The following is a 10,634-nucleotide window of genomic DNA, read 5'->3' on the forward strand; positions in this document are numbered from 1 at the left end:
TAAGATCTCTAAGCTTCTCACGCACATCTTTGTTAACTCTGAGTTCCCCAGTGTGTTTTCAAAGCATTGTGAACATTTCTTAAGCTAACAGGCTGAATGATATGAAAAGAGCAGGTGTGATACACAAACATTGTTCCAAGACATCCCATAGCACAATTTGATTTTAAACTAACATCTGTTGAATGGTGAACTTCAAATTGGTAATAAAAGAATTTGGATTTATAAATATACTAAAATATATAAAGACTGAGATCAATAAATATATCTCCACTGTAAATATAGCCACTGTTGAAAATGAAAAAGTAATGGCCACCTAGCAACATATAATTTACAGGAACTCTCTAATTTGTGTTATTACTAGTCAAGATTTAAAAAGTAAGTTTCATTTTGTAAAGTCCACGATTAAAGGCTATAGAAATGAATGGCAGCAACACATTTGTATAGTGTATATCACTGTGTACATGTCACTGAAAATGTTTCGTCCATTTTTGCCTATTGTGAAAAATATTGTTCACAGTAAAATGCTTCATACATTTCTTTTTTAAGACCAGTGACTGCAGAGTTATCTGAACTGCAGGGCGTACCAGAAATATTTAGATTTTCTTTGTTCAACCTTTTAAAAAGTAGCCACGGTTAATGTTATGATTCTTTTTAGACAAACGCGTGCGTTTTATGTGCTGTTTAGTTTTTGGGAATTAAACCTTTTATGATATTCAGTGTAAAATTAATACATATCTGGTAGACGAAGATGTACTTGTGCCTTGAAACAAAAAGGCAGGCAATCTAAATATATGCACTGAACATGTTTGCGTTTTTGTCAGCTTGTTCTTATGTTTCCTCAATGCTTGCGCGGTTATATCACAGATCGCTTTAACTCATAACAGGCATATGCCAGAAACTGTTTTTACTCATAGTCACTTTTATTTAAAAATGTTACTGTTGTGTATAAATGTGTTGAACTCAAGTCACGCATAAGCTCTGTGATCTTTCTTGGAAAAACGTCAAGGTCACACACACACACGGCGCACATCGGTACATTCGTCACATTCTGTCTGATTATATTCCTCTAATGCCACCGCGAGGCCACATCACTCATTACATTCACATTGGTACACGTTTAGTGGTGTATTACGGTGAAAATAAAGCTTTAGTTCATTACCGTTTTCTTTGCCTGCTATTTAAAAAACGATTTTTTTGGTTCCTGTCAATTTCTTTGAAAAGAAACTTAAATTATTTAGTATTACTCTTTTTTGTTAACGCTGTTTAATGTACGTCTGAACCTCGAATATTTTGAAGATTAAAAAACAATAATGTATAGCACAATAATAAAATAGAAAGCCACATATAAGATACAAGTGCAGTGAAGTTTATTATGCTATAATAACATGTTTTAAAATAGAAACAAAAATAAATATCCAAATTTTATTTGAATTATAACTATTTTAAAACATTATAGTTCGGATATAAAATGGCTGGAAATGGCTTTGAGAAATACATCCCTAAGGGTAACACTTTACTATTACTATATTGATCATTGTTAGTTCATGTTAGTTGCAAAATCTTAATAATATTATTGTGACGTCTCTCTAAATAATTGTATCTCACGTGTATGTTTCTACTCAACAAAAAATCACAATCTTCGTAAAATATTTAAGAATCATTTATTGACATATTCATCAACCAAAAATAGGAATTACTGCACAATATAATTTGCATTTATTAATCAAGTGTTGGTAGATTCTGAAACACGTTTGAACCTGCAGAAATATATGCCTTTAGATTTGCTACACTTTTCTGTTTTCACAGGCACAGTATCCTGTACTACTGTAGTGATGTGCACCATTTCAATTATCTTGAAATTATTTAAATTCCTTTGAACTGAAGTCCTTTAGCAAATAACAGTGATTGTTTTCCGCAAACCTGCATTAAAAACAATCCATATCCCATTCTGATAACATACATTGTTTCTGAATTAAAAAAACAAACCACATATTTTAAGCACTATGTTAATGGGTGTTAAACAAATGGCCAAAGGACAAAATAAAAAACTACATATGGTAATAATCCACAAAAGCATTCATTTCATATTTTGGGCCATGCAGTAAATTGTAACCCAACATGCTTTTCAATGTATTAGACATGCATTCCATACCTGAGGCAAAACAAATCAGTCATAAAATGCTTTAAACCATAGTTTATATGTTTTTATATAGAAAGCAACTGAATAATTGCAAAAGCAATATTTCACTTGTATACTAATTACATGAGCTATTTCACAAATAAATGAGAAATACATGAAAATCTAAAAGGAACAGAAAAATTGTGACAATTTACATTGCAACGCTTTGCATTATTACAATCAGAAATAGTTGTAGGAATTGTATCATGTGATCACTATTATCATCATTTGTCATAATGTTGTGATGTTTACTCCATCCTTAAGTCACAATGAATAAAGAATGGAGCAAGCCTGTACAAAATACATTAGGTAGTACACAATTTGTTCACTAAAACAAGTCAGTAGGGCTAATTCTACTTCAGTCAAATCTTGATGGACAGCTTTCCACTGAATACATCATTGCAATTTTAATGTCAAATATCAAGCTAGATCGAGATAACGTATTCAAGGCTATATCATCACAGTGCTTTAAGAAACGTTATATATTTGTTTTCAGTTTCATGAAACCATGCGGCTTTCGCTTTGGAAAAACAAAACCATTTTAACACTTGAGCTCTTTTTTGAGGTTAACTAACTATTTGGAGCAAAAACATGCTGAAAATGCTGGTAAGAGGCAGTTTAGGCACTGGAATCATCTTTTAAACGCTGACTGCGAGCCTTGTAGACTTCAATCAGGAGATCTTTCACATACTGAATCTCTCTCTCTACAGATTCTGCTTTGTCCCGAAGTTCTCTGTTCCTCCCCTCCAAACCATGAAGTTCCTCCTCCAAACAGTCCTGCTCCGCCCTCTTACGCTGACGATACCTGTTGTTTTCATGGTAACATTTGTGGAATAAAATAACATCGTTCAGCCTCTTTTGCTAGTATGAACCCAAATAAAATGTAAACTATTAACCGCTTAGCTACTCTTTTTTTCTTGGTAATTTTACCCAAAACAAAGCAGTTTCTTTGTGCAAAGCAATCTATCTCTGCAAACTTCATCATAACACAGATCACAAAAGAGAAGGAAATGCTACAATACCTGTGGGCGGCTGACTTGTTCTGATCCCTTTTCTTCTGCTTGCGTTCTCCATGGTTTCGCTCTGAGGAACCTACTTTGATATCAGATTTAAACAAACACTGACTTTCCCTTGACCTTTGCATTGGTTTCTGGATAGGCAACTCCAAAGAGGAGCCAACACTGTCTCCAGACAGACATTCAAAGCTTTGATCTCCAAGGCATTCATGGTGCAAGTAGTCATTATTCTGGATATCAGTTCTGAGTGGCTGTTCGATTTCATTCATGAAGCCGTTATATGGCTCTAAATTGGCAGTAATCTGATGAAAATAACACTCCGCTACATCTGACGGCTTGAACGGCGGACAGCTTTCGTTCTCGGCGCACGGCAAAATCGGCATTGCGATCCCTTCGTGGCCGAGCATCTTCATACCATGGCTCTGGCCCTCTCTCCTGGGGTGGGTGTCCAGTGACCCACCGATATCGTAACTTCTCATCATCTCCGCTCTGTAAAACACATCTTCGGTGAAGCAACTTTTCTCTTCCTCCTTCAACAATATGGCACATTCTCGAACCTTCTTGGCATTCGCGTGGTTCTTTGCAAAGGATTTGTCGACAGAGCTCTGGTCAAAAGCCAACTCTGCGTAACCTGAATGAGTCCCTTTGAAAGTCCACGTTTCCTTCTCAAACACCTCAACGTCTTTACATCCATTGGCAGAAATTCTTTGGCTATTGCAGTGAGTCCGAATGTAGCTGTAAGGGCTGGGTCGAGACATTTTTGGTCTACTCGTGGAGCCGCCACAGAAGCCCCGCAGGTCGAGCTCTCCTGTTGCTAGGGTAACCAGCCTGGGATTTGTTTCCGACTGGTTGGCACCGTACGAAGGGCAGGGTAACTGATAGTATGACTGGGTGGCCATAGCTTGTAAGTTTTTGTCACATTTTTGCCATTTTTCCAATTTCATAGGCGTCGATTCGTACAGGTAGTAATCCTCCAGCTGAGCCAGTTCTTCTTTGAGAAGAGTTGTCATAACCTCCAGGTCGGAAGGCATTTGGACATCATGCTCCAGAGGTGAGGGGGGGATCGAGGAACCAGGGGAGGATTCCGTGGAAGTTGAGTGTGGGTAGGCGTCAAACGTTTTTGTCATCCAATCTGTTGAGAAAATGTTTTAATTAACTGCATAACTGCATTAAATCAATACAGACAGAAGCACACATTGCGTAAATCTAACATTGTTAAAAAACAACCTAAAGTAGGCTATCAATCTAAAAAGATAAAACAGATAAAGCAACGTGTACCACCAAAATATTTGCTTTACTTACTGTACGCCATTAACACATACGCTGCAGTGCGGTTCCTACCAACAATCGGACAAAATAAAAGTGTCGTACTGCTTACCAATTTAGTCCTACGTCTGTGCAGGCTCCTCCCTTCTCTTGTGATTGGCCTTCGTTAGCCAGTAGGAAAGAGGGAGCTCTTTAGCCGACTGTGCAAATGAGGAGAGTCTTCCTGAGCGCAATCTACGCCGCCACAATTTTCTCTAGTTTTGTCGAAACGGTGAATTGCGTACAACACATGAGAATTGAAGAAATGCCACATGCAGGAAAAAGATGCGAAAAACTGAAACCTGAATGAAAATAAAGAAAATGTGAAATGCACACTTTAGGGTCAATTATTCAATATATGTCAGTAAGGAGAAACAATACAACACCATCATCTTTCATAGGGTGATTAACCAAGCAGAAGATGCATATAGATTTCAATGTACTCTATCAAACAGATTCATTGACAATACTGAACATGAATAAATCAATTAGTTAAACAAAATCTGATTTAGGATGGAAAATTATGACAGGACAGAAAAGCTAAACAGCAATTAATTTGACCTTTTGCTAGTGTTTATGGGATGTCCTGTAATGATGATGCTATTAGATGTTCAGTCACAAATGTGAAACGGGGGATAAGCCAAATGCTTGCAACATTAATTGCAAAAAGCATGTTTACAGCTGAAATTCAAAATAAAAGTCCAAACTGTAAACATAAAATAAAATATTGCCATCTACTACTGTCCATTAAAGGGGTTAAAAAGATAATTTAACAGGAGCTAAACTTTCATTTAAAACTTTAATTTAGCTACAACTTGCAAATACATAAGAACATAAAATATCTCAGTTATCTATATTAAGATCTCTATTAAGAAACCAAGTCCCCTATTTAAAAACGTAGCCCATAATAAAGATTTCTGAAATGATCAATAATCAATGTAAACTGCTCTCAGCGTCACTGCTGCAGTGTAAAAACTCTGAAAACTATTTAAAGTGAGAAATAAATCGGACACAGGAAGTTGTGAGTCATATTGATGTCTGAATGAAAGTTGACACTTACTCCATGGTGCCGAGTTGTCCGGAGAGCTGTTGTGAGCGCTGTAAACCGCTGTGGAGGAGCTCACGTTTTCAATTTAGCAGAGCATTGTCTCACTCTTCTTCATTTGATGTCGACGCCGATCGCTTACTCGATAAATCGTTGAAAAGTTTGGGACAACAGAAGAGTATCACGTCAAAGCAAACAGTAACCGCATAACATCAGCTGGTATTCATCCGCCGCCTCGCCCTGCAGCGAGGTCCAAACTAACGGAACAAGTTCAGTTCAAACGTCAGTCCTGACATCAGCCTTGCGATTTTACGCTTTCGACATATTTCTTTCTGTTACAATTCACTACGTACGCCTTAAAACTTCGATATGCGTATTTAATTAGAAGTAAGTCAATTCTAATGATTATTAAAGCGGTCCAGTTTGACGAAACCGAACCGTATGGTTATCCCAGCACAGAACCTGAGCCACCGAGAGCCCTTTAAAGAACTATTTAACCACATGCGACGAGGAAGGACACTGGATTTCACTACTGAGATGTAACTCTCGTTGCAGCCCTGTTGCATCAGACCTGCTGGAGTGTTGCCCAAGTTGAAACTTTGTTGCCACATTTGTCCTGATCCGTTTATGCGTTGGACATGTATAATGAGGATCCATATTTAAGGCTGGCTTCGACCATTGTTTTAAAAAGAAAAATTAAAGTCAGCCCTGTGAAATAAGGCTTTGATCTGAAAACACTCATTAGCTTGCTTTGAAATGAAGAAATGTTGCACTTGTCACAGTGTGCAAGAAATAATTCATACAATGTGTACGTAATATACCTTTATTTGACACATGAAAAAATGCTGTAGTAAAATTTACTATTATAAACGGTATATTGTAAGACTGCTGTATTATTATCACTACAACTTGTTAATGTTATGGATGGTGATAACAAGTACATATTGCAGTATACTTTAATAGTTACTATGGTAAGGTTAAAAAACCTTATAGTAGCAGATTTTTTTTAATACAGTTTCAGTTTATTCTAGTATTTGTGGGTTCATACATGTGTTATGATATAGCACGTTATTTTTAATCTTAGTTTATATTAAATTGAAATGTGCAAAATGTAACTGTTTGTTTACATCTGATCAAATAAGTCTACTTTGCATATCTGATGTGTGCATTTGTTTTTTAAATGTGAAATTAAATGAAATGTCCTGTTTGTTTCTCAAAGTGAGGACTTCACTAACATGAAACATCACTCTCTCTCATCCTGTTGCCAGGGTGTGTGGTTTCTTGATCTTCAATTTCACAACATTTGCACTGTAAGATCAATAGATACGGTCATAATAAAATGTATGGCCACCTTGAAAGTATGTTGTATTTAAACTTAATTAACTCATTCTGGACAAAGTGGATATACATATGTGCATTGTACATATACAATATCATGTTTGTTTGTAAAACACATTTTATATAATCACATGTTTGCTTAAAATGAACAGGGTCAAGGATACAAATGACACACCATTGCAGACTAATGCCTTTCAGAATTATCAGAGATAAATTGTTTTTATTATATTTTTGTTAGACTTCTCCCCTTTATTCATTTCATTCTTTTGTGATTTGTCATCATTACAACGTTTGCAGTAGGAATAGCTGTTTTGTGATATCAATTCTTGCTTCGCTGCCATGAAGAGTCACATTGATAAAGGTTACACCATAATTTCATCACCGGCTTGCAAAGAATCCTTCCCCCATTAATGTTTTATGTTCTATCTAGGGTAACATTAGAAATGCACACGTGGGTTGTAAGGAATTCTGTTGCTAAGGTGCCAGTTTCACTCTTACAACTGTAATTAGTGGGAAATTATGATAATGTTTCTCTATTTAAAATGGCGTTTAAATGAGAGCATATATCAAGGCTGAGTTATCAGTTTGTCATATTTTGAGACCTTTATCAGCATAAATCTACTGTGTGGTGGTGGGCCATTATAATAAATGAATTACTGTATTTAAAATGTTAACAATTAAAAATTGCATTAAATCCGATTCTTCAGAATGAAAACATTTAATTTATCAGCGTTAAGCATGCAGAAAAAAAAACTCTGTTCATATATTTGTATTTATATTCATTATATTTGATCAGGTACCAATCAAGTAATTTAATAATAGCATTATTGTATTTTATTTAGTGTGAACAACATACTTGTGAGTTTGCTTTTGAACAGACATATTTAAAATGAGAACTGTACATATATAAAAGTCATAGCAAAGCACATTGACAGGAGCAAGCGTTATTTATTGTACATGTATTGACCTTTATAATAATTATTGGTGCACTTTCTCAGTTACCACTGGAAGGAGCCATTTTACAAACATGAAATTTGAAAAGGGTCTTGTCTCACTGCTAAATTTCACATATGGCATATTGTGGCTGTTGTGAATCAACATTAGTCTCCTCTTTTCCCTTTATTACCCTTTATTTATTTACACATATTTATTTATTATGTAATGTGTATTTTGCTAGCCCATAACTGTGTGTTCCATAAATAGTAAAAGTGTGTCCATAAAAGTCCAGGTGTACATTTAGCTTAGTCTATGGTTAGAGTATTTATAATTCACATATCACTTATTATTTAGTCTCATTGCACTTCACATCATTCTTTGTATTCCTCTTTACAGACAGTGTTCTTTTTTGTCAGGTCTCAGATGATAAGTTGTCATTGTCATTACGTCTGTATTTAGAATTGTATTTATTCCGGCTAAAATACAAGGTTTGGCTTAAATGACAAGGTTATACATTGAACAGTCAACATGTTTAGTTGTTCATTATCAATAGGACATTATGCTATGTATACAGGAAATGTAATGAACATTTATTTCAATTTGCATTTGTTATGTACAAAATTAATATATTAAAGCAATATATTATATAACTTCAAATGATAATATGCTTCAAGTAAATACAATAACATTTGCTTCTGATACACATGCCAGCAGTATTCTGATGTACACTGTCAGATAACCATTTGAATTATAGTTTGAAAGAAATATAGTGTTCATAAAATGTCTTTACTTACTGTATATAAAAAAATATGGATACAAATATAGTGAAATGTATTCACCCTGCCCAAACATATTTAGATTTTCATGTAATTGATTTCCTGTAACTGCATGCTTTTCATAACTTCAAGTTTTAAAATGTATGTCTTTCCATGTGCGTATCACCAGGCGTATTACTGTATTATGCTTTTAAACAACACGAATGATGAAAAATCAGAACACTTTTTCAGTCTTCTGAAGAATTTTTCTGAAATCTGTATTTAGTGTGACCTCTCTATAAGCACATCGTGAATTTTATATGGACTCTGTCCAGAAATCATTTGATATTTTAAAAACTAGGGTGCAATTGGATTTAAAATACTTTTTCTTTTATAATTGGATATATATTTCTATTTTGGGTATACGGTTTTTAAACCATTAAACAAATCTAACCGTGGTATGATGGCGAGACTTCTGCACAGTTATGCGTCACAAACATAATTCCAGTATGGTTTTAAATCTTTTTTAAAAAATCTGTTTAAATCTGTTTTATTGTTTTCATGGTGACAAACAAGGAAACAACATACTAGTTGCTCACCTAAAATAATTATTTGATTTCTTGTTCTAGCATGTATCATCAGGCAGCCAAACTCAAATAAAAGAGTCCTGTCCTTTAGTGATGAGGCGTGTCACAGCAACATTCTTTTTTAAAGTAGAGGTTAAAGTTCACAGAATTATATCAAAGTGTTGTGTCATAAAGACCGAGGAGCCAATGCAGATTATGGAATGTTTGCACACTTAACCTTATAGGCCCTGGCTTCATAAGTTGTTTTATTTGTCTGTTCTTTGTCACCTGTCATAAATTGGAAAATTGATTCCTTACCGTGAAATTATCACCAGTTTGCATGCTGTTTGTGAACTGCTACTCCCTTACTCCTGTTTAGCAGGATCTATGAAGAAATGCATCCAACACAATTTCTGGGGGCAGTATTTTAAATCTTGGAAACAAAAGCATTTAGCACCAACCCTGATTATTGTAAAACGCTTTTGGGAATCAACACCCTCAAAAATTCAATAATCTCTTCCCAGCAGAGTAAAACTAAATGCTACATTTACTCATATTTAAGCGATTGATCATTAGCACACCATCAATTTCGTTCCGTGTTTTAAATGGAATAATGTTGATGATTGTTGTGTGTCAAAGTAATTTTAGGCCCAAAATCTCATATTATACATGTTATCCACATGGCTTGGCTAGCCAAATATGACAATTAAAGTGACAGCCATTTGTCTTTTGGGTGGAAATAGCACGTAAATGTTATATTAAATTTTTCTTTATTTGGTGCATATTCATATTGCACAAAATTTGCCATTTTAATGTTGCAGCCATGCCATGAACGTGTGAGCAGTTACAAAACGAATGTTCTTTGAAAATCTCATTGAAGTGATGGACAGGTAACAGGAACGATTGTCTGTCTTCTTGTATGTCTTCCAAATGTTTACAATGTTGGTGATAGTCAATTTACCCCTAGATGGCTCATACCACTGGCTAGCATCAATTTACTCTGCAGCAATGGATTCTTCTATCATATAAATTCATATAGATTTCCATTTATGCATTTGGCAAACACGTTATTGTGCATTTGGCAAACACTTTAAACATTATGTGTATTCCATGGAAATCAAACCCCTCAGTCTTTTGCACTGTAATGCTCTACCAGTACAGCAACAGGACAGCATCCAAATACATTTGACCTCAGTTTATTTTTCCTTCCATAAGAGATAGTACTTTGCATAAACATTTACTCATCTCACACAGTTTTCCTATACCTGTTGTTTATTGTGGACTGATCTGCTTAAATACGAGCCCTATAGGGACTACTTGTAAAATACAAATAGGTCTGATTTGTAAAATCTAGATGACAAATGTATCTACTTGTTTTCATATATTCATGGTTAAGAATTGCAAATATTGTCATTAAAAAAAATTGCTATATTGAATTTATGTATTGCTAGTTGACATTTTAGATTGCACATCGAAATTTCTCACCTTTGTTTT

General features: G+C 34.9%; 1 protein-coding gene across 1 annotated transcript; it reads right to left on the reverse strand.

Annotated features, from left to right (window-relative positions):
- Window positions 1-1,642: 1,642 nt before the first annotated feature.
- atf5b (activating transcription factor 5b) lies at window positions 1,643-6,179 on the reverse strand. The gene is made up of 4 exons (XM_079480878.1): window positions 5,561-6,179; window positions 4,574-4,802; window positions 3,202-4,327; window positions 1,643-2,984 (listed from the first exon to the last, which is right to left on the reverse strand). The coding sequence occupies exons 3-4, from the start codon at window positions 4,320-4,322 to the stop codon at window positions 2,798-2,800; spliced, it is 1,308 nt and encodes a 435-aa protein (XP_079337004.1). The 5' UTR covers window positions 4,323-4,327; window positions 4,574-4,802; window positions 5,561-6,179; the 3' UTR covers window positions 1,643-2,797.
- Between the last annotated feature and the right edge of the window lie 4,455 nt (window positions 6,180-10,634).

Source organism: Barbatula barbatula (genome assembly GCF_947034865.1).
Source record: "Barbatula barbatula genome assembly, chromosome: 19".
In the NCBI taxonomy this organism is placed as follows: Eukaryota; Metazoa; Chordata; class Actinopteri; order Cypriniformes; family Nemacheilidae; genus Barbatula; species Barbatula barbatula.

Bases quoted from the DNA above. Each gene is read 5' to 3' on its own strand.
- atf5b (XM_079480878.1), bottom strand. From the start codon at position 4,322: ATGACAAAAACGTTTGACGCCTACCCACACTCAACTTCCACGGAATCC. The intron at 2,985-3,201 runs GTATTGTAGCAT...TGAAAACAACAG, and splicing joins AACAAGTCAGCCGCCCACAG to GTATCGTCAGCGTAAGAGGG.